At 37.6% G+C, this 24,400-nt stretch overlaps 2 protein-coding genes across 2 annotated transcripts; one reads left to right on the top strand and one right to left on the bottom strand.

Annotated features, from left to right (window-relative positions):
- Positions 1 to 11,421: 11,421 nt before the first annotated feature.
- On the bottom strand, positions 11,422 to 11,883 carry LOC141674444 (uncharacterized). The gene has a single exon (XM_074481153.1). It carries the CDS (start codon positions 11,881 to 11,883, stop codon positions 11,422 to 11,424), a length of 462 nt encoding a protein of 153 aa, XP_074337254.1.
- An 8,970-nt stretch (positions 11,884 to 20,853) lies between these two features.
- On the top strand, positions 20,854 to 22,097 carry LOC141672438 (signal recognition particle 43 kDa protein, chloroplastic). The gene has a single exon (XM_074479042.1). It carries the CDS (start codon positions 20,929 to 20,931, stop codon positions 21,985 to 21,987), a length of 1,059 nt encoding a protein of 352 aa, XP_074335143.1. The 5' UTR covers positions 20,854 to 20,928; the 3' UTR covers positions 21,988 to 22,097.
- Positions 22,098 to 24,400: the final 2,303 nt, after the last annotated feature.

Below are 24,400 nucleotides of genomic sequence, written 5' to 3'. Positions count from 1 at the left end.
ATTCTTATGTCATCAAGCTTGTGTCATCTTTTAACACGTGTCTTCCCTTTGTGGTGTGATGACATCATCACCCACTAACCTCTTTGATTAACCCTTAATTACTTGGCTAATGACCGCTTATCTGTTATACGGTTCGCTTAACTTTCGTTCTCGTTCGTCGTATGAGGGATCATATCCGGGATCTTATTATTTGGGTTCCCCTAAACCTTTCTCAATATTTTATATTCTCTTTATGATCCTCTCTTATAATCCTTGAATTTAAATCCTTTTAATCATGTTACCTTATACTCAATTCTTTCGGTATCTGGTGGATTTTTGGGAAAAATCAAAGTGTCCGGATTCGAATTCTGACGACCTTTACATACACTCATTTACTTTATGGAATACCAATACGATCTCAGAATTTCCATAACAGTACTCATATATAGTGTTGTCTGATAATTTTCCTTAATCAGCATCATCAGCAAAAAGTTACTATTTATCAGTGTTTCAAAAATTCCAAAAATTGGGGTTACTACAGTCTCCCCTCCTTAAAAGGATTCCGTCCCGGAATCAGATAGAAAATAAATAGGGTTACTTTCTTAGCATTGCACTTTCTAACTCTCAAGTCAATTTTCCATATTGTGGTTCTACCACCAAACTCTGACTAGTTTGATAACCCTTCTCCTAAGTACTTGTTCCTTTTCGATCTATAACCCTTACTGGTTGCTCCATATAGGTCAACTCTGGTTGCATGTCTAGGCGCTTGTATTCTCCTATGTGTCCGACATTCGGATTATGCTTCCTTAATATTGATACGTGGAACATGTTATGAACTTGCTGCAGGTTCGGGGGTAGGGCTAGTTCATTTGATAACTTCCCAATACATCGTAATATATCCAAGGGTCCTACAAATCGTGGACTTAGCTTTCCTTTCTTTCTGAACCTCATCGTCCTTTCCAAGGGTTTCCAAGGGGATACCTTTAACAACACTAGGTCCCCTATTTCATACTCTTTGTCCTTTCGAGTCGAATCAGCATACTCCTTCTGTCCATCCCGAGGTTGCTACCAGCCGTCCTCTGATTAGATCCACTATGTCTTTGGTCCTTTGGACCACTTCGGATCCGAGCATCTTGCGCTCTCCAACTTCATTCCTATACAAGGGAGATCAGTATTGCCTTCCCTAAAGGGCCTCATAAGGCGCCATCCTGATACTGACATAAAACCTATTATCGTAAGAAAACTCAATCCGTGCTAAGTGTTCATTCCAAATTCTTTCAAGTCTATCGCACAGACTCTCATCATAGCTTCTTGCGCTATAGGTTTTTCTTCTCAATACCCACTCTTTTCCAGTTCGTAGTCATTACTATCTTCTGTACATAATACTATACTGGTTACACTTTTGCTCGTTAGCATTCTATAACCTTTTAATAATTCCGTCAACCTTAGTATCAAGAACGCGTTAGATTTGGAATACCACCGCACTGATACTACTTCCTTTCTAGCTGCTTCCATCTTCGAAAGCTTGATCCATCATATATAAGTAAAAGATTTTATTGAGAGATCACTATGATCATGAACACTTGTTACATCGCATAGTTAGTACAGAAGGTGGCCAGCCTTTAGTACATGACAAGCAATTAAACAATAGATGGTATCCTACTAGGCTTCTATCACACAGATAGATAGTCATTCGGCAATACCTCCCCTTCTGGAAGGGTTGTTCTTATCAGCTTATACAAAATAAAAAGGAGAGAAAAGAATGAATTGAAGATAATTGTATATATTATAAATATACTGCCACAAAATATCTGGCTTGGAAACTACCTCTGAACTATAGAGGTTTGTCATAGGAGAATAAAACATATACGTATATATATATATCAACATCAAGTATTATAGCATCGTATTTCACATGCCTAAATATTTTTGCTATTCCGTCCATCATTCTATGGACCCATGCTCTTGCTTGAGCTTATACACAATCACCTTTGAAACTCCCTCGACATCGAAAATCGAATCTGGGATTTCATTCTAGACATCATCGTCACTAGAATTCTATGCTTGCACTGCAACCTTCCTCGTATAGTAATATAGTTCTCTATTCATAAGAAGGAATAAATATTCCATAGGTAGATAATCGACTCAATTAGTCTATCAATGATAACTTATACATCACAACCCGATTAGTGGTACTCAATCTCAACATCCATTCCAATACAACTCTCACGGTTGTAATTAATCGGCTCATTACTCGCAGAATCATTCCTGCATTACTATGGTCCACCGTTGACCTACTATAGTCATTCGTTTTCTATGAAGTCTTAATAGCTAACCATACGGAGTCCATACATATCGTATCAAATCCTTCTAAGGAGGTAACATAATCACCATTCATGATTCATGAAGAACACTCCTGATCCTGACATACACACATGACATGAAGCAGATAAAATTGCAGAAGAGTTTCAATCAAAGCAACGATAGCAGGTTAATACCATTCTTAATCATATGCCTTCAATAGAAGACTTAACTCAAAGGTTTGTTTAGTTCTTTTTGAAATATGGTCCTGGCTTATTCTCAAGATAGGACCTTCTAAGATAGATAGCCCGCTCATGGCGATTACACGAATTAAACCTTTACCCAACTACTATTACGGTTGAGTATTGCACAGTCATCAGAAGGAATGTCAATCTTCCGAACCGTAATACAACCTTCCCGGCTTCAACCATCATCACTGTATTCCTCTCGCACGAGCGCCTATAATTATCCTCTTACATTTAAAGTGTCGGCCACCTCTTTGGTCTTTCCTGATAGTAAAATTTCCTTACAATTAATGTCATTTTAACCACCTCCAACTAAATTTTCTACCTCATTTTAATCACTGCTTATGTGAAAATGCTTTTCTTAAATCCTGGTGAGAGAAAAAAAATCACCATTTTTCCATAAGTCATTGCCTTAGTCTTTAGATGTGAACATTATCACGACTGACTCTCGATCATACTTAAGACATCTCTTATCTTGGGTCCTTCTTGTTTTCACCAATCTCGACCTTCATTGGGTTGATCTATACTTTCTCATGGTTCAACACGTGCCCACCTGGCATTATTATAATTACGTGATATTTCCTTCATCAGAATCTCTATTCTTGAGAACTTTGAATATTACCTTTCTCCTTATAAAACCTCTAAGGTTATCCTTAAATCCTTCAGAGGTACACCCTAGGCACAGGGCATATCAAGATACCATTTACTAATACCAGAATCATTGTCTATATACTTCTGAAAATTTCTCCACTGATCCTTAAAGGTTGTTGTTACCTTAATCTTTTCCAATTCATATTGTCAAAACTTATGCTGTCCCTATTAAGGGCGAAATGCCAACCCTTATACATTACCCTAGGGTTCATCTCAAGTTATTGAGGTTATATCCTTAATTCCACCTTTAAAAAGGTACTTGCATCCTTACATGGATAAATAAAGTCATATATCCCTGATAAGGGTACCTTATTCAATCATTTCCACCTCGATAGTCTATACCAAATTTCATAATAGCATCCTTATTCAAGTTGAGGTCAATCCATATGGCCTCCAAAATATAAAAATGGTTATCCGCTTTTCTTTCCTGATTTGGTAATAATCACATGGATGTTCTGGAAGATATTGGTCGTGTTCAACGTGAACTTCTTCTTAATAAATCCTTATTTACTTTTGTTGTTTATCTCAACAGTCATCTCAATATGGGGATATCTTTCATACCTGGCGTCTCCCTTTCTGGGTATCATGCCACCGGTCTTACACTTCACATTCTTGAAGGTCACTTCCTTCATCCAATTTTCCTAATTTCTTACTTTCTTGTCTCCTCAGTCTATCCGCGTCTCATTATTTATCCTTCAAACTATCTCAAGGTTTCCTCGAATCCTCCCAACTTACAGGGGATAAAATATATGTATCTCTTATGCCTTTATATTCCTTTCCAGTTCAGTTTTTTTTTATTTTCCTTTCTCTTACAATCATTTCATGAACCCACTAATCATTGACTTCAAACATCACGTCGTTCTGGGATTCTTGTCCTCAGAACGAATCCTTACAACTTTTAAAACTTAGATTCATAATTCATCATACTCGTCCACTTTTGTTCTGGCTCTAAAGCTTTTACACTACCTCCATAACCTTGGGAAGTACTTTCCCGAAAACAATTGACTGAACTTTAATCAGTTTATTATAACCTCTGGCTCCGTGCCTTTCTTGGCCTTTCACAGCGGGTGGCCTCTCTCTTAGGAGGGTAAGTGACAAAAACAGTCTTTTGTGATTCGTCAAGCATTTAAAATCTCAAATGATTCCTATATTTCCTTTAGCCAGGCTTTTGCCTCGACTGGGTCAGCTTGTTCCTTGGAACTCTGAGAGCTTAGCGACTTAAAGGTCCTGAAAGAATTTCTCACCGCATTGTTTCCTCAGGGTGGTGGTTGGGGATAATAGTATAAGTTTTGTTTAGGCAGATCCATGGATTGCGCAATAGGAGTACCATCCTAGTTCTTCTTATCTTGCTCGACTTCTGTTTTCTCATTATGAAAAGTTTCATCCTTCTCCCATAATCGGGGTTATTTTATACGTTAAAATCCTTGATTTCCACTTTATTATGATATGAGTTCCCTTTTTTTTTGGCGACCTCCCTGACTATCACATTCAGGTTTTATCTTAAATCTTATTCCTCGAACTATGGTTTTAATCTAAGATCCCGTCCTTAAGCTCTTGAACGTTTGGAACCCAAATTCTGTCGGAATACCTCATTATTCCCTTATCATCTTTCTCGATATTAATCTCTTCTCCCGTCATTGGATCTCTGCCTTCATTCATCACTTTTTCTTGGCACAAAATGATCTTTTCCAATAATTCGGGCTGCATTACAATCTCAAACAGCTTTTCGGTACCGGCTCCGGTTACCTTCACTTCTATTTCTATTTTCTCAAAATCTCTTACCAATTCTTCCGAAGACATTGTCATCTTGAGTCTTTCCTTTCTACTAAGGGCGTCAGCCACCATATTGGCTTTTCTTGGATGATAAAGAATCTCATAATCGTAATCCTTGATTAGATCTAACTACCTTCTATGTTGCATGTTGAGCTCTATCTGCGTGAAAATGTACTAAAACTCTTATGGTTTGTGTAAATCTCGCACTTCTCTCCCACAACTAGTGCCTTCAATCTTTAGGGCAAAACTATTTCCACGAGCCCAAACTCATGGGTGGGGATATCGAATTTTATATTCCCTTAATTGTTTTGACGCGTACGCGATTACCTTGATGTACTGTATAAGAAGCACCCTAATTCCTTATACGAAGCGTCATTACACATCACAAAATCTCCTTTTCCATCTGGCAACGCCAACATAGGGGCCATCACCAATATTTGCTTCAGTTCTTAAAAGCTGTTCTCACATTTCTCTGTCCATTCGAACTTCTCAGTCTTACAAGTAAGCCGCGTTAAAGGGGCTACTATCTTTATAAACATGAACGAACCTCCGGTAGTGACCGGCCAATCCTACCTCTGGTAGTCACCCTAACCATGGTCATCAATTCCTCAGTGGTCCTTTATTCATTCTTGTCAGGATCCTCCACGGGATCCTCCTCAGCAACAATCCCTTCTAGGACAACATCCTTAACCGCTACATCCTCAATATGAACATCATCCGGTCCCGTGTTAGGACGCTCTATCGGATCCACAATCTGATCTCCAATACATAATAAAACATCATCGTGTTGTTGCTCCTCAACCTTAGGGTTCGGAGTCCCGCTACCATATACGATAACGAACTACGCTTCTATCACGATATTTATAAGGGTTTTAACTGTCAGTACTACGTTAGGTAGTCCGACTATGAACTTGGAAAGAGTTCTTATTATCTTAGTGAACTTATTATTTTAACGTCACATCATCTCTGAGGTTTATAACGCTTAGCTCTGATACCATTTATGTAACACCCCCAAATCCGGGGTCGGGGATTCGAGTTGTCACGAGTTCCATTTCCCTTAATAACACTCGATCTTTATAAACGACCAACTACTGCGTACTGTGACCCCACAATATACACACACACCACAAGTTATAGTCTCAGAGATGAATACCAAAAATAACACAAGTCATTTTATTCCACAATTATAAACCATTACACCTTAAAAGGGTTTCTGAATAAATTTACATATTCTTTGCCATTATTACAATTCATAAGTATGCATAAGTCTGGTACATCAAAAGTTGAAAACCTAGCCAATTGGTAGTTCCTACCTCAGCTACAACGACATCAACGCCTACAGGAAACTGCAGAATGTTTTCTATCCGCTCACGAATTGGGAGCTTGATCCTGTTCATCTTGTCTATCTGTTGTTGTGTGATGAAAGAAGAAAGCAAGGGTGAGCAACAAGCCCACCAAAATAATATGTGGAATAATTAACAATATATGAGCATTCTCATAGTACTCGTGAAAGTCTTGGTCAAAAGAAATGAACTAAGTTTGATCTCTTATGCGACCAAGTCGCAAAATATTCAGTATATATACATATATACTTTTCACAATCTTTGAAATCCTCTCACCTGTATAATATACACAGAGTTCCAGTTTATACCTGTATAAAAATATCCTTGCAAGGTGATCTCATATATCTAACCTTGTCTCAACGTTTTTCTGAAAATCTTTGTCATGCATAAGATAATCAATAACCAGATATAAGTTGAAAAGATGAAGTTACAAGATACCCCAATATACTTATATCTTTTCCAAATACTACTTGAACTACCACCGTTCAAGTTATAATCAGTTTCAAAAGTTCATCACACTGATGAGACTACAAGATAAGACTTGAATGGATTCAATCTTTGAAATATCATTTAAAAGAAATGAAGTTATGAGATACTTCATTAAGTCCCGATATATATATATACACCTATACACCTATATATATATACATTTCATACACTCCTTGAAAACCACTGTTATGAAAATTATAAACAGAGCTACAATATCCAATGAATTTGGAAAAACAAAATTTTGGCATAAACCTGATATCTTGCTGATCAGGCAAAGATACCAATTAAGTCACCTTTTCTACTAGTAGATGGATGAATCCCCCACTGGTCATCACCCTGGCCACATTAGGGCCTTATGCTGGACTGCCACTCAGCCACTTTCGCATTGATGGACTCCCACTGAGCCACTTACACTTTCATGGACGCCCACTGAGCCCATGTTGCTTATGCCGACTCAATAGATGGACTTACTTCCCGAACGTTGGGTAAGTAATCAATTCATTTATCAAAGTAGCAACCTCGTTGCGAATATAAAATACACCACAGAGCCGAATCCCTCAAGTTTTGAGCGAGTATTTAAATCCCCTTTTAAAGGAAGATCATAAATATAAAAATAAGTTTTGGGATCCGCTCTAACCTTTAAAATCATTTTGAAGACTGGAAAACATTTTTAAGAATGTTTGGAGTAATGCTGATTTAATAAAATAAATCAGTCCCGATATATTAGAAAATATCTGAATATTATCATTTAAATAATATTCCCATAAAGGATAACCTCTATAAAAATAATTAAAGTAGAAGTTTTAAAACTCATACTTGAAATGGATAATAAATAACCAAAGATATACTTATATGAAAGCACGATCTTTATTTGAATAATCGAAAATAAGTTTGATTATCGAAACATTATTCTTTAATAAAATAAAGAATATTATTTAATAAAATAAGCGGAGTCATAAGTCCTCGAATGACTATTCAAAAATAATATTCATTTAATAAATTAAGCAGAGTCATAAGTCCTCGAATGAATATTCAAAATAATATTCATTTAATAAATTAAGAAGAATCATAAGTCCTCGAATGAATATTCAAAATAATATTCATTTAATAAATTAAGCGGAGTCATAAGTTCTCGAATGAATATTGAAAATAATATTCATTTAATAAAATAAAGTTATCGAATAAACCTTATTCGATTAATAGTTTTGAAAACTATATCTGTATATATATAAATATATATATATTATACTCGGGAACATCGACTCCTGGTTTAGAAAATGTTCACCTTTGGGTCCCCTATACTAAAGGTATACGCAACTATTATTTATCTCTAGCATAGGTATTATGCAACTTATAAGCATTGAATCAAAAATTAGATATCAAGATTACGAAACAAACATGCATATAAATATCATATCACATGCTCCAATATATCGCAAAATTTGCTAATAACAATCATGCACTTATCACAAGATAATGCATATACATATATACATCACAACAACAGTATAACGGGTAGAAAACTTGCCTGAGTGTTCCCGGATAGACTTAAGCTTAGAGTGGGTCCGATAACCTATGAACAACAACATAAGTCGGAATTAAACCCCGGTCACTTAAGAAACTAGACTTTAACAAATTAGACTCTAACGTTCGCTTATGGTCACTTCTACGCTTAACGAATCACATAAGTCGCTCGAGTACCCTCGGCTCCACCATTTTTAATAAATTAACCATTAAGAATTTTAAGGCGATTCTTTCGCGAGTACCATATCAACTGCCTAATCCACTTTAAAAAATTTTTTCATACCCCAATTAGTCATTTAAGGGCCTTAACCAAGGTTTCAAAGTAAGGCGAGGAGTAAGGGTTCGTTCGCGAAATGCCGTTACTTAAAACGGTCGTTTCTCCTAAACCGTACATCGGATTCAAGCGAACTACATACCAAAATGAAGCTTACGACATGATCTATCTAAACATGGCAAAGTTACAGATTGGTGAGTGAATTATCTGGTCCGAGATTCATGTACAACAGTCTAAGGAAAACGGGCATTACGACGGCTATGTTTACGAGTTTTCCAAGTTTCTCACTACACCAAAACCTCACCAAACAACCCACAATTGTTAACACATCAAAACCTCAACTAAAAAATACTATACCAGTCCTTATTCTCCAAATTATTCATCTCAACCAACTACAATCAAGTTCTATTAACTATAACAAGATTCATTCACCAAATCACTCCAAATTCAAATCAAACTACTAATAATCAAAGATCATGCTTCTCATTTAGAAAACCAACCATCAAACTCACTAATAATCAAAGTAAAGGCTAGGGTTTGAAGTATATACCTTCCTTGGGAGGCGTTAAGTTGCTAGGAAGCCTTAGGGAGCCTCCTACAAGCTTGATCTTTCCAAAGAAATCAAGAACACAAAGTTAGGCTTTGAAGTTTCTAAAAGTCCAATTGAAATAACTGTAAAAATGAGGGTCTTACCGTGCTTATTTGGACGAGACTTGTGAGCAAGAGTTCTAGGCCATCTCAATACCTTTCCAACGAGCTATAGAACACAACATTTGAGTGAGTATTGAAGGAGATATGGCAGTTTAAAGTTGCTGGGTTTGTTTTGGCCGAGAGCTTTGTTCTTGGAAGCAAAATTCAACTCTCCTTCTTTTTGTTTTATGAAATAATGCTTGGTTTCTTCTCTTTTTGTCTTAGCAAATGATATAAATTTTTTTGCCATGGTTAATTTTGCATGGTCCAAAATCAACCAACAAAATAAAATCCCTTTGTCATGCTTATGTCATCAAGCTTGTGTCATCTTTTAACACTTGTCTTCCCTTTGTGGTGTGATGACATCTTTTAAATAGGATATTCATGGCCTTTTTATCATTCCTGACTTGTTCAATATCAGGATCAAACCATTCATGCCTTGGCTTAGGGACAGATGGCTCATTTCTAGTTGCAGCTCTCATTGGAATATGAGGGCCTCTTTCTATACAGTCCACATAGGCCTCATCTTGAGAAAACAAATGAAGATGCATCTTTACCTTCCAATGATGGTAATTATCTTTATCCAGAAAAGGAATCTTGACTCCAACATCCTTCTTGTTCATCTTGCTGTATTGTTTTGATCTTTAAACTCTTTGTTCTTCAAGAGCTTGCTTTGATACCAATTGTTAGTCCCTTAACAATGTAACAAGAATTACAGAAGGGGGGTTGAATGGAATTCTTGAAACTTTTTCTTGAATAAAAATATTCTAACTCAAATATATATATAAGTGTGAATTGATTAGCAGAATGCGGAATAGTTATTTGAAATGAATCAAAACACAAGTAATTAAAAACAAGAGTCTTTAAAAATTTTCTGGTGGATTTGAATGATTCCACCAGATATATATATATATATATATATATATATATGTATATATATATATATATCGAGAGAACTCTGTGTGCAAAAAGCTCACAGCTGCTTACAAAATGATAACAACTAAGAATGAGAGAAATGCTAAGAGTACAGCTTACAAATGTTTCTCTCTTGGTTGCTTAGTTCCTTAGTTACTATTCTATTGCTGCTTCTTGGTTTATATATCACCAAGATTACAAAGTAATAAGACAGGATAATAAAACAAAAACTATCAAGTCTAATACAATGCTACTTCATTACTCTATTCCAGCATCTTTGAATATCTTCATAATAGCGTGGAAATGGCAATGCTTCTTTGTTCTCGAAAACCCAGTTGAATAGGCTACCACATTCCATTTGCATACACTCGACGCATGTGACTGTGTTGTCACTGTCAACAGATATTTGAATTCTTTATCCGTCGGGTTTATGATCATTCGTCGAGTTAATGATCATCCGTCGGGTTGTTGATCATCCGTCGAATTCATTGTTGTTTATCCGTCGGGTAGCAATCAGGCACTTGACTTCATTTCATTTATGCAGAATTACAAGACATCATCTATGTACAATTAATCAACCTATTCTGCATATCTATTTATAGTCAACATGACTTAGGTACTATTACAGGTTCTAAACAATGTGTATGCAGAAATGTGCTACAGACTTATTGTTACATAAGCTACTCACTCGATGGATAATAAGTCATCATCCGTCGGGACTGAAATGAGTTATCCGTCGGAACTATAATCCTTATCCGTCGAGTGCTACATTTTCACTAAGTAAAATCTACCAAGGTGTTTTGTTCATGAAATCATCAAGTACCAAACATATACACAACAGTTTGTGTTATGGCCCCCGAGATGGGGTTTGAAATTTTAACTGAATAAAATTTTTTGTAAGTACACATGGTTTGTGTTATGGTCCCCGGGATAGGGTTTAAAATTTTAACTGAATAAAATTTTGTAAGTACACATGGTTTGTATTATGGCCCCGGGATGGGGTTTAAAATTTTAACTGAATAAAATTTTGTAAGTACACATGGTTTCTGTTATGGCCCCCGAGATGGGGTTTAAAATTTTAACTAAACAAAATTTTGTAATATGGCGACAGTAATCATATGACAGTAAGATTATCCTGAGCTATGGGGTGCTCGAAGTGAAGTTTTCATTTAAATCATAATAAAGCAAAAAATACATTCCAGGGCAAACGTTGAAAGTTACATCAAGTTGTCATAGCCTAAAAGTAGAGGAGATCTCGGAATGTGCGCCCTATCTTTACTGCCTTGTCTCGTACTTCGTCTAGGAGCTCCAGGTTGGTCTTGAGTCCTTCGATGTTTGAGATCTCATCGAAGTTGATGACCCTGTGGGAGGGGGATCCGGTTTTGATTGGTATGCGAGCTTCGGTGCCGTATGCAAGCTTAAAGGGGGTTTCATTGGTTCCCGTCCTGGGGGTGGTTCTGTAGGACCACAGGACTTTTGGAAGCTCATCAGGCCATGTTTTCTTGGACTCCTCTAGTCTTTTTTCCAGGCCCCGGAGTATGGTTCTGTTAGTTACTTCGACCTGTCCATTTCCCTGAGGATGCGCAACCGATGCCCTTTTGTGCTTGATTCCGAGCTCTTTCAAATATGCTTCAAAGTCGGACCCGACGAACTGTGGACCATTGTCGGAGAGAAGAATTACCGGGTTCCCGAACCTCATGACGATTGTATCCATAAATTTGATACAATCTTGTTGATTGATTGTTCAAATGGCTTTAGCTTCTTCCCACTTTGTCATATAATCAATGGCTACCAGGACATAGCGGAGGTCTCCTTTTGCCAGAGGAAAGGGACCCATGATATTTATGCCCCAAACGGCAAATGGGATTGGAGACAAGACCAATGCTGGCAGGTAGGGGCTTTATCTGGGAACATTGTTGAACTTCTGGCACTAAGGGCATTTCTTAACATAGGCGATGGAATCGGCGTGGACTGTGGGCCAGTAATATCCTTGCCTGATGACTTTGTAAGCCAAAGCTTTGGCTGCCAGGTGGTCTCCGTAGATGCCTTCATGAACTTCCCGGAGACAATAGTTCACCTCATCCGGATCCAAACACTTCAGGGTGGGTGCTGAAAAGGTTCTTCTGTATAACTGACCATTTTTCAGGAAGAAACGAGCAGCTTTGTGCTTTAGGTATCTGGCCTTGTTCTGGTCTTCCGGGAGCGTTCCGTCCCTTAAGTAAACTATGTAAGGGGTCATCCAGTTGTCCGTGCTGCCGATGAACAGGACCTCAGATTGCGCCATGCTGGGTGCCTCAAGCTCTTCGAAGTACACTGAACTAGCAAGGTCTGAAGTATTCTGCACGAGCTTGGACAGCTTATCTTCCTTGGAGTTCTCCTCCCTATTGATCTGGAGTATGGTGATGTCGGGGGTGGTTCCTAGGATGTTCTGCATCATTGTTTGATATTATGCCAATGTGGGATCTTTCGCAATATATTCTCCATTGGTTTGCTTGACCACAATCTGAGAGTCACTGTAGACGACCATCTTCGAAATGCCAAGAGATTTTTCCAATCTGATCCCGGAGATGAGTGCCTCGTATTCAGCCTGATTGTTCGTTGCCTTGAAGGCAAAAGTTATTGCTTGTTGAATGGTGAACCCCTCCAGGCTGATTAGAATGAGTCCCGCTCCGGACCTCTCGGTCGTAGATGATCCGTCCACGTAGAGCTTTCAGCATCCGTTCCTGGGTTGGCTTCTTCTTAGGTTAACTCGTGGGAAGCAGGTGGTTGCTGCTCCGGGAAGGTGCATTCCATGACAAATTCTGCTAAGGTCTGGGCCTTTATCGCTGTCCTTGGCACAAATTTGATGTTTAATTGGCTTATTGGATGGCCCAGTTGACTAGCCCTCCGGAGCCGTCTGGCTTGTGGATAATCTTCCTGAGTTGCTAGTATGTGACCACTCTAATCTCTCGGCATTGGAAGTATTGTCTTAGCTTCCTGCTGGAGTGTACGAGGGCCAAGGAGAACTTTTCCAAGTTTGGGTACCGAGTCTCGGCGTCCTTGAGGATTTGGCTGACATAGTAGATGGGACTCTGTATTCCTCCTTCCTCCCGGACTAGGGCCGAAGAGACAGCCTTGGGGCCGGCGGCGATGTAGAGGGATAAAGGCTCACCGGGCTTGGATTTTGATAGCACCGGGGGGTTCATCATGTGTCGTTTGACTTCTTCAAAGGCTGTAAGGCATTCTGGGGTCCAATCTACTAACCTCTTGTTCCGAGTACCTTTTAGTAAGTCGAAGAAAGGGAGACATCTTTCTACCAACTTCGGGATATCCTTCTGAGTGCGAGGTATCTTCATTTCTATTATGGCATTGATTTTCTTCGGGTTTTCTTCTATTCCTCTTTTGCCGATCAAGAAACCCAGGAATTTTCCCGAAGGTACCCCGAATGCACATTTCTCCGGGTTCAACTTCATGTTGTATCTCCTCAGGTTGTCAAAACACTCCTTGAGGTCTTTTATATAATCTGAGATCGTGAACGACTTGGAGATCATGTCGTCTACATAAGATTCCATATTTCTCCCCAGCTGGATTTTGAAAATTATGTTCATCATTTTCTGGTAGGTGGCTCCGGCGTTGATGAGCCTGAAGGGCATCATGATGAAGGCGTAGACTGCCCTATAAGTGATGAAGGTTATTTTGGCGATATCTTCGGGATTCATGCGGACCTGGTTGTACCCTGAAAAGGCGTCCATAAAGCTGAGCATGACGTGGCCCGAAGTTGCGTCGATTAGTTGATCAATGTTGGGGAGGGGATAGGAATCTTTGGGGCACGCAGCGTTGAGGCTCGTGTAGTCGACACACATTCTCCACTTTCCATTCGGCTTCTTGAATAACACCACATTGGCGAGCCAGTCGGGGTACTTGATTTCGCAGATGATGTTGGCCTTGAGCAACTTCTCTACTTCTTCGTCTATTGCTTCTTGCCGCTCCGGGGCAAAGTTTTTTTTTCTGTTTGATTGGCCTCTTCCGAGGGTCTACATCCAAACTGTGCATTGCCACGGACTGGTCGATTCCGGGCTTATCTTTTGGTGCCCATACGAACAAGTTAGCATATTCTTTAAGCAGCAAGATGAGTTCTTTCTGGAAGGATGTTCTCAGGCCTTTTCCAATTTTCAAATTTCGGGTGGGGTCCCCGGGCTCTAGCTCTACCTCCACAGTTTGTGCGGCAGGTTCCATCTTGGTTCTTTCTTTTACTTCCACAAATTTCTGTATCCGGGCATCGGTGTTGGTCACGTTGTACCCCGAATCCTCTATCATGTTGACGTCCAACCTTGGTCTTTTGCTGAGATGTTCGCGATGCTTCTTGCGGCTTTGGCCTTTGGGTAAGGCCATTGCCTTTAATCTGTTCTCCGAGTCAGTTTTGGCCATGACCAGGGCTTGTCCATAGCATTTTCCAAATATGCCCCGGTCCCCTCTGAGTTCTACGATGCCTCCCGGCGTGGGGAATTTTAGCTTCAAGTGGATTGTAGACGGGATGGCCGGAGCTTGGTGATTGTGGGCCTTCCCAGAATCATGTTATAAGAGGATGCAACACTTATCACGTAGAACTTCATGACATGAGATACCTGTCGGGGTGCGACACCAAAGACCATGGGGAGGTATATTATCCCGCGGATCGGGATCATATTATTTCCGAATCCGTAGAGGGGGTCTTCAAGGCACGGATCTATACGAAGGTGTCCCAACTTCATCCTATTAAGTGTGTGCTCAAAGACAATGTTAGCTGAAGAACCATTGTCAATCAAAATTCTTTGTACCTCATTATAAGCAATGTCGAGGGTCACGACCAGGGATTGGTTGTGCTCGGGATCTAGGCCTTCATAATCGGCGTTAGATAAATATATGGGCTCATCTTCGGCAGGCTGGATCATCATGATATCACTGTCTATGTCTGGGCTCCGGGGAGGGGAGTTGGTTCCTCCGAAGATCACGTTGACCATGTGCTTGCCACCGCTAGAGGGCTTATCTTTGTCATTGAGTCTTCTTTGTAGGTACTGGTTCATGTTGCCCTTTTTGATCTGGTCTTCAATAAACATCTTGAAAGAAAAGCAGTTCTCCGTGGTATGGCCGTGATCCTCATGATATCCGTAATATTTGTCCCTCGCCCTGTTCTCGGGGGGTGCTAGGAGTGGCTTTGGGGGGTAGTAAAAAGGTTTCCCCTTGATCTCCCTTAAGATGTCAGACCAGGATCGGTTGAGCGGTGTCCATTCGGGCTCTAGCTTTGGCTCCCTTTTAGGCTTGGGCTTTCTTTGAATCCTTTGAGGTCTGGAGTAGTCGTCCCGGGGTGGGGTTCCCCGAGACTGCTGTACATAATTGGTATGCCTGTCCGCCTTGTGTCTCTTTTCTTTCCTGTAGGTGGAGTGGCGTTCTAGAGACTCGTCATCATCCCGGATTCGCCTGTTCATCTTCATCGAGGTGAGGAAGTCATTTTCCTTGATAAACTTTGAATCCATCGCATAAGCCGAAGCGAGGCTTTGGGGCTCCCTATGGATCAGGTCCTTCACGTAGCCCTCGCATGAAACCGGCTAAAGTTTTAAAAACAACTATCTTTGGTAACTCCTTGTTTTCTTTCTGATTGTGCTTGTTCTATCAGTCATATTTTTAATTTTTTTTTCTCATCCTTTGTTTTTTCCTTTCCATTCACTCGGATCTCTTCCGTTTCATCGATTTTGTTATTTTGTATATATTATAAAGTGGCACAAATTCTGGGAAGAACGGAAGTTTCAGATTTGTCGAGAAATGAAAATTGGATTCATGGAACAGGAGAAAGATTTCCCATTCCTTAGCCGGAAAGTTATGTGTCCCATTTATTTATTTTCGTCAGTTATTCACTAGAGCTATTATGATTTTACACAACTAAACTGCTAATTTAATTAGATTTCGTATCTGGTCCAACGGAATTTAAGACTCAGCCAGTATACACTACATTAGTAGTAGAATAGAGGGGGATCTGGAAGTCGTAATAGCCCTTCCTTTTTCCTCAGGATCCTTTCAAATAGAAATAGAGAACGAAGTAACTAGAAAGGTTGTCATAATCATCTTGGTTCGAGTGGAGATAAAAAAAAAGAATTGAACTAAAAATATTTTCTGGAGATATCCATTTTTTTATAATATTAAATAAGGTCCGTTGAAAAATAAGTATACACCTACGGCATATCATGATATGGATACTAATGGGGGGGTATGGGACAAAAAATAAATCCACTCGGTTTCAGACTTGGTACAACCCAAAGTCATCATTCCCTTTGGTTTAAACAACCAAAAAATTATTTCGAAGGTCTACAAGGAAAATTTCACCTTCAATCATATTTTGCTGAGGGAGCAACTCCCTTTTTCACCTTGAATTGGTGGAGATTATGCCGAAAAATATTCACGGCTTCCTTCTCCTCAAGGTTCGAGAGCTGGTTGACTGATTCTTGAAACCTTTTGATGAATTCTGGTAGAGTTTCTCTGCTTCTTTGTTGAATCATTTCCAAATGGCACATCCGGAGCTCGTTCATGTGGTTCGCCCTGAACCTCTTGAGAAATATCTCCCAGAAGTATTTCCAAGAGTCGATGCTCCGGGAGGAGATTCTGCTGAACCATTTTTGTGCTCCTCCCTTTAGTGTTGAAGCGAAGAAACGACATTTGGTGAGGTCATTGTAATCATATATGTTTGAGATCTGTTCAAACTAGTTGAGATGTTCTTCGGGGTCGGCAAGCCTGTCAAAAGAGTCAAAGTTGAAGTGTTTGAGTGTTGGTTCCCTGGGGTGGATTCCAGCTTTCTGGTGAAGGGCATGGCTGCTGTTCTGACTTTCACGTCTCCTTCCACTTTTCTTTTGAGATCCCGGAGAACCCGGGCCATTTGTTCCTGCTTAGATTCCTTCTCTGGATCTGAATCTGAAGAGACATGAATCTGGCGCGTCTTCTACTTTAATTTTGCTTCCTCCTCTTGGACCTTCTTTTCAATGTTGGCCTTTGACTTGGCCTCTTCTTCCTTCCAGATGCGGTCCCGGAGTGTGGCCCTCTTGATCTCGTCCCGGGTGTCCTCTGACGGCCTCTTAGTTCTGCCAATTCGGTCCAAGACTGAGCCTCGAGATTCTTCCGAGTGCTCTTCCTGGTCCCCAGGACGGGTTTCAGGAGCCTTGTTCTTTTCCTTCCACAGGTCCATAGCCGCATGAATCTGCTTCGGGGTCATGTTTCCCCTAGGGTTTGTAGAGGTTTCAGCATATTTATGGGCTGCTTTCTCTATAGTTATCCTCTGGTCTCCGGGCTGGAGCTGAGATGAAGCACGAGTTATGGGGGCTCTTCTCTAATATCTTCCATCTCGCCGTCCCTGGGCGGGACAACGGTGGGCTGGATAGTTCCGGAGATCGAAGTTTTGCTTTTTCTCGTGGTCATTAGTTTTAGAACATATTATGGGAAATAATAACAAGGGTGCACCAGGGTGTGTGACTGTTCTGGAAGGAAAAATAAGGAAAATGAGCTGAGAAGAGAGTGAGGGTTTTGTTTTTACCTGCGAGGGGGTTTTCTTGGCTCTTGGAGCTGTGTAATGTAACTGGGGATGGCACCACACCACCGAACGTTCGAGCCCTCCTTCTAGCGCCAATGATAACTCTGTTTCTTCCCGGGTCTTCTCCTTTCTCACGTATGCTAGAGTCCAGTCCGCGTGGCAGCCATGATGAAGTTAGCCTGCTAGGTTGGGGACTCTGCAAAACAGAACCGGAGGGGGGGTTGTTTCCCGCGGCAACTCCGGTGTGAGAATAAGAAATGGGGTTTCTTGAAGAAGAAGAGGGAAGAAGGAGCTATTCAAAATATGTTTAGTGGTGTGTGTATAGATGTGTAGCAGTCAAATGTTTTTCAACCCCTAAAACCCTCTTTTTGGGGCCTTTTATAGGTCCCAAGATTTAGGGTTTTTGGGGTTTGTACCTTTTCATCCTAACCTTTGATCATTCTTGGTTGGTGATTGATCGGACGGTTTGGATGGACTGTGTGGTCAAGTGTCATTCTTCCATCAGTGTTGCCTTGGGATCTTTGCACATGAACGGCTGGGATGTAATTGTTCCATTTTGGGTAATATGAGACATTTGACTCTTTTATCCTGTGTCACGTGGCAACGGGAACCACCCCAGTTTGGGCTTGGGGTGTTATCTTTTTGGACTTTTGTTCCTTTATTTGAGTTTCGTTATTTCTGGCCTATCGCCAATAATAGATAAAAGTGAAGCAGGAGAATGGCATCCTATATTTATTCATGAGCATTGATTTTGAGCAACCACACAAGAGAGAGTTGCAAAAGATTACGTAATAGAAGTTCTCTCACAAATAGACACAATTTTTCAACCAGTTTGGACACCTCACTTCTTGAACCTAGGTAGTTACAAGAATATGATAAACACCATTTAGAAAAATAAGATGATATCTATGCAAAACCTGTATATTACACTTCTAGTAATTTCCTACAAAATATATATTAAGGTTTTTCATATTTGCCTTCGAAAGTCCCAAGCAGATAGATATCTATACAACAAAGTTTAACATGGGTAAAAGAAATATTTGAAATGCATAAAGGATCAGGATTCCAATATGCAGTACAATTGGTCAATCAACTGTGTAAAAGGGTTAGGCTGTACAAAGTTAATTTCAAAGGTATAACTACAAGATATCGTTAGTTTGGTGCATTTTAAAAAAATATGGAGATCAGATAGTTTGTAAAAAATGGAAATCTTCATACAAATAAAAGACAGTGGGCCAGAGAGTTATACACTTAGACATTTTTTATCAAACAGGTTGCACCATACCACTGCACATTTAGTAATTAGTATTTGCAGAATTCTCAAATAGAAGCACATGATAAATAATTTGTTTCAGAGGAAGATGAGTTCATGTTGTCCAGAAGATATCGTATGTGAATTAGTTAAACATGTGAGTACTGACAAGCCAAATTCTGAAATGCAACCACATAAGCGCACACACAAAAAGCACAGATTAAATATAAAGAAAATATAATATGTGTGCACAAAAATAATGAGGGGTTAAACGTATATTATGGAGAAGATGCTCATTCGATAACATAACTAAGGCGTTCGAGGACAAATTCACACAAACGATTTTAGTTGTGAAAGTGAAAAACAGTTGATGTTGGAATAAAATGGCTCACCATTTTTGTCTGGATTAAATTGTCACATGAATTTTTTTTCCCGAGTACAAATTCACACAAATGATTCTACATATAGCGGTGAAAAAATGGATGTGGATTTAGTATATGATGTGTCAGCTGAGCGCTGAGCTGGACTAAAATGGCTCCACATTTTTATGATTATATCTCATAATTTTTTCTATTACCTCACGTTTGGCTATTAATACCATAATAGTAGATAATAGACGCGGAAAGTTATTTTTCCGTCTCTATAAATTTCTAAAAATAGAAATATGAAAGCTTGGTTGTTCCCGAACAAACTCGTATTGGGTTCGGGTTTGATTCGTTTATAAACGAATCGATCTTGAACATATTTTTCGGCTCGGTTATTAAACTCGGCATGACTCGTTTTTAAGAAAAATTAAGTTCGCCTCGACTCTATTCGTTTGCAGTTTTAAGTTCTAGGAGCCTTTAATCCTCTCGATCTACTTTTCCAATTTTGTGAATATTTTGAATTGTTAAATAGTAAAAATAAATTTTATCTTATATTATTCCAAACTTTTTACTTAAATAAAAAAATTATCATCCCCTAAAATTTCTTTTCAAGTCAAAATTATCATAATAACTTTCTTTTCAAATCAAAGTTACGATTTCAATATTTTCTTAACTATCAAGTTCTCAAATTTGTCCATCTTCCAAGTTAAAATTAACGTATTAATGGTATCTTAAACTCTCTTTTCAAGTCAAATTTCTTATTATAATATTTTTCTAATTTGAAGTCATAAAATTTCTTTAACATTTTATCATTTTAATATTTTTTATAAACATTTTTTCAGTTAAACTTAACATCCTAGACATACCTAAATTTTAAAAAATAATATTTAGATCTTTTATCTTGTAATTTCTAGAATAAGTAATAATTGTACAAAGATATTGATTAGATTTCATAAATTAAATTAGTCTTTACAGATATTTAAATTAAATTTTATGATATTATAATGTTAATTATTCATTAATACATGATATAATTTTATGATATTCAGATTTGTGTAAAAAATAAACAGGTCTTTAAAATTTTAAACTAAGGTGATATTGTAAAATTGATTATTAATTAATAAATAATATACTTTTCTGATATCTAAATTTGTGAATAATGAGAAAGCTGCTAAGTGTGGTGACAATAAATTTTATAATTTTTTTTAATGATTATTCTTTATAGAACTTAAATTTTCTATTTATATTTAAATAAATTTTAATTTTAATTTATAATATGTATTTGAATTTTGTAAATTTATATTAAGTATAAATTTATAATAAAGGGTATGTATTAACTATTAATAATACCCGCACAGGTTTTAATTTTTGACTATTATAATAATAATAATAATAATAATAATAATAATAATAATAACAATAATAATAATAATAATAATGAATGGAGCTCCCGGCAAAAAAAACAAAAAGGCACGGACCCAAAATTCATGTAATCTTATCTCAACAAAATTTCGAAGTTTGGATAAAATAAAGCTCACTCTCACACTCTCAAGCTCCCTGTCCTCCACACACACAAACACACTACTGGCTTCTCAAATGGAAGCTCAATCTCTCTTAACCAACCCATCTCTCTCCCGTCTTAAACTCTCCCATAAGCTTCTCTCTCTCCCACTCTCTCTCTCTTCCAATCTCCGCCATCGTCGTACCACTCATCCCCTCCGTCTCAGCCTCTCCGTCGACAACCAATCCCCCTCCTCGCAACTCAACTTTCAAGACTACAATGAGGAGGAAACTTACGGGGAAGTCAAAAAAATTATTGGGAGCCGAGCCGTGTCGAACACTATGGAGTATTTAATAGAATGGAAAGACGATCATGCGCCTACGTGGGTCCCGTCCGAATTTATCGCAAAAGATGTAGTTGCTGAGTTTGATTCTCCTTGGTGGGAGGCTGCGAAGAAGGGAGATGAGTCGGCTCTTAGTCGACTCATCGAAGACGAGGATGAGAGAGATATTAATGCAATTGATGAGAATGGTCGTACCGCTTTAATATTCGTCTCCGGGCTTGGCTCGGAGACGTGTGTGAAAATATTAGCTGAAGCGGGAGCTGACTTGGACCACAAGGATACGAGTGGCGGCTTCACGGCTTTACATATGGCAGCCGGCTACGTAAAACCAAGTGTGGCTAAAATGTTGATCGAGTTCGGGGCTGATGCTGAAGTCGAAGATGAGAGGAAACGTACACCGTTGGATTTGGCGCGAGAGGTTTTGAAAGCTACCCCGCCAATGCAATTTGCGAGAAGATTAGGGCTGGAAAATGTAGTAAAAATATTAGAAGGGGCAGTATTCGAGTACGCGGAAGTGCAGGAGATTATAGAGAAGAGAGGCAAAGATGATAAGGTGGAGTATTTAGTGAAATGGATGGACGGTGGAGATAATGAGTGGGTGAAAGGTGAGATGATTAGTGAAGATTTGGTTAGAGATTTCGAAGAAGGGTTAGAATATGGTGTGGTGGAGTGTATATTAGAGAGTAGAGATGGCGAGAATGGAGTGAAAGAGTATTTGGTGAAATGGATGGATATTGATGATGCGACTTGGGAGCCTGCAGAGAATGTTGATGCTGATTTGATCAAAGAGTTTGAGGTTGTAAAATCATAAGATTTTGGCGGGATGGAAGATAAGTAGAATTTGTTCAAGTGTTATTTACTTATCAATTACTTTGATTATGTTATCAATATTGGGTATTTTACATCTGATATTTCAGGAAAGTGCAGTCTAACAGTTGATTTTTTTATAAAGTTTAATTGGTTCATAATTTCGATTATTTAGTATGCTTGTTGATCTAATATTTAAGTGACATCAAATAATTAACAGAGAGTTGATGGCTTCGTGCCTTAAATGGTCGAAATTCCTGTAAGTAGTCACTTCCTTTGAGGAATGATATGTGAGATGTGAGATTTTCATACGATTTAACGGTCATTTTATTCGTTAGTTTTTTCTGCTTGAAAACCAGAACCATGTCATTGAAAACCAGAAAGATCATAATTCAACGTCTCCAACGAGTGGGATGGAGGAGACATACAAATATTGTAGCAATCGAGCAAGCAATATAATCAAGATATAATCAAGAGTAATTTGCGGTTTGTGTACCTGAAATTTCAAGTTTCTGCACTTTATGTACTCATAGTTTGATTCTAACAAAGTACATGCTAAAGTTTGTCTATGTTCGGATATTTCAATTTTTGTTATTGAGTGAGATTGAATATTATATATATATAAATTTAATAAATTACTTAGTAACATTTACGGTAATTTCATAATGTTCTTTTATTAAAATTTACAATAAAACATGTGTTTCCTTTATTGTTATAAAAAAACTAAGATAATAAATAAAAATCGGTGCTTTATATCATTAAAAAATATACTTGCTCGCTTCAGTTTTTACCCGTAAGCTTCAAACACAGTATCCATAAATATTTTTCAAAATCACTGTTTTAAATCATGCTTCTAAATATATTCGATATTTTCTAAGATTAATCCTGATTTTCCCATTGGTATCTCTACCCATTAGTTCAGGTTATGGATAATTACAATTTTGGTTAAAACTTTTTTTTACATTCGTAAGTCCCTCAAACATGTGCATTACTTTTTGAAGTTTAAATTGTACACGAAGACCAGTAAAAATGATAATTTAATACTAATATAAATATAACACAACAAAATTATAATATCTTATACTCTTTTGATCCCATCCAATTTCTTAAAAGATTGGAGAATTAAAATCACTGTCTTATATCAATATAAATAATTATTACAAGATAAATTTACTGAAAATATTATATTTTAAGAATAATTTATTTTTTTTTAGTTGAATATAGTGCTTTGAAAAATTTAAAGTTATATATCATTTTGTAGTGATAAGACCTTTTTTGGAATAAGTCATATAAGACTTAGATTTATATATTTAATTTTTGTTAGGATATAAAAATTTTCATAATTATTGTTTAAATACAACACATATACATCCTTGAGATTTTTGATAAATAATTAAGAAAAAGTAAAATTTTGCAAATTTACTATTGATTTTTAAAAGAATTTGCAAATATACTATTTTTTTAAAAGTTGCAAAAATATGGACATATTAATTAGGCAGTTAATCACTTATCATTCAACCTCTTTTATCACTTTTTTCTGTACAAATCCTCTTAATCCTCTCTCTCAACCACAACTTCGAAGCAATACAGCATCAAAACTTCTGAGAATTCATCACCGGAAAGCATAAGAGGTATGTTAAAATCATTAATTAATTGTTAAAATTACGTTCAAACAATCAGATCTAACAATTTGAAATAGTAATTCTTCAAATAATAATGTCGTTGAGTTGTTTAACTGTATTACGATCTATAAGTAGAGGTTGTTATCATTGTTATGAATCGATTTTAGTATATATATTTGACAACGATGACTTGTAGTTGATTTATGTTTCTTAGTACTCTGTTTTAAGTTGATTTATGTTTTAATTTGATTTTAATGTGCTAGCAGTAATATACTATAGATTGTTATAGATGTTATTCGTTGATTTTAGTAGCAGATTTGTGAAAAATGAATTGTATTTGATTTTATATTTTTATTTTGATTTTGAGGCTTTACGAGCCATATCATACAGGCTGTTATAGAAGAATTCAGTTGATTTTGGTAGACACACTTGTCGATAGTGACATGTGGTTGATTTTTAGATTTAAGTTGATTTTGACGTGTTTCGATCCATAATGTACAGTCTGTTATAGATGATTTCAGTTGATTTTCATATTGAATTATAGTTGATTCTGTATTTTATTTTCATTTTTAGATGTTACGAAGCATATCATACAGGCTGTTATAGATGAATTCAGTTGATTGTAGTAGACAAATTTGTCAGTAGTGGCTTGTGGTTGATTTTCTGGTTTAATTTTATTTTGACGTGTTACAATCCAAGAGTAGAGGTTGTTATATATGATTTTAATTGATTTAAGTAGCAAATTTTGACGATAGTGACTTGGAGTTGATTTTGAAATTTAAGTTGATTTTGAGG

Source organism: Apium graveolens, chromosome 7, assembly GCF_009905375.1.
Source record: "Apium graveolens cultivar Ventura chromosome 7, ASM990537v1, whole genome shotgun sequence".
In the NCBI taxonomy this organism is placed as follows: Eukaryota; Viridiplantae; Streptophyta; class Magnoliopsida; order Apiales; family Apiaceae; genus Apium; species Apium graveolens.
Note: the sequence above shows the minus strand (reverse complement) of the source record. Positions and strands in the feature narration are given on the sequence as shown.

Coding starts and splice junctions, on each gene's coding strand:
- LOC141674444 (XM_074481153.1), bottom strand. CDS start 11,883: ATGAGGTTCGGGAACCCGGTAATTCTTCTCTCCGACAATGGTCCACAG.
- LOC141672438 (XM_074479042.1), top strand. CDS start 20,929: ATGGAAGCTCAATCTCTCTTAACCAACCCATCTCTCTCCCGTCTTAAA.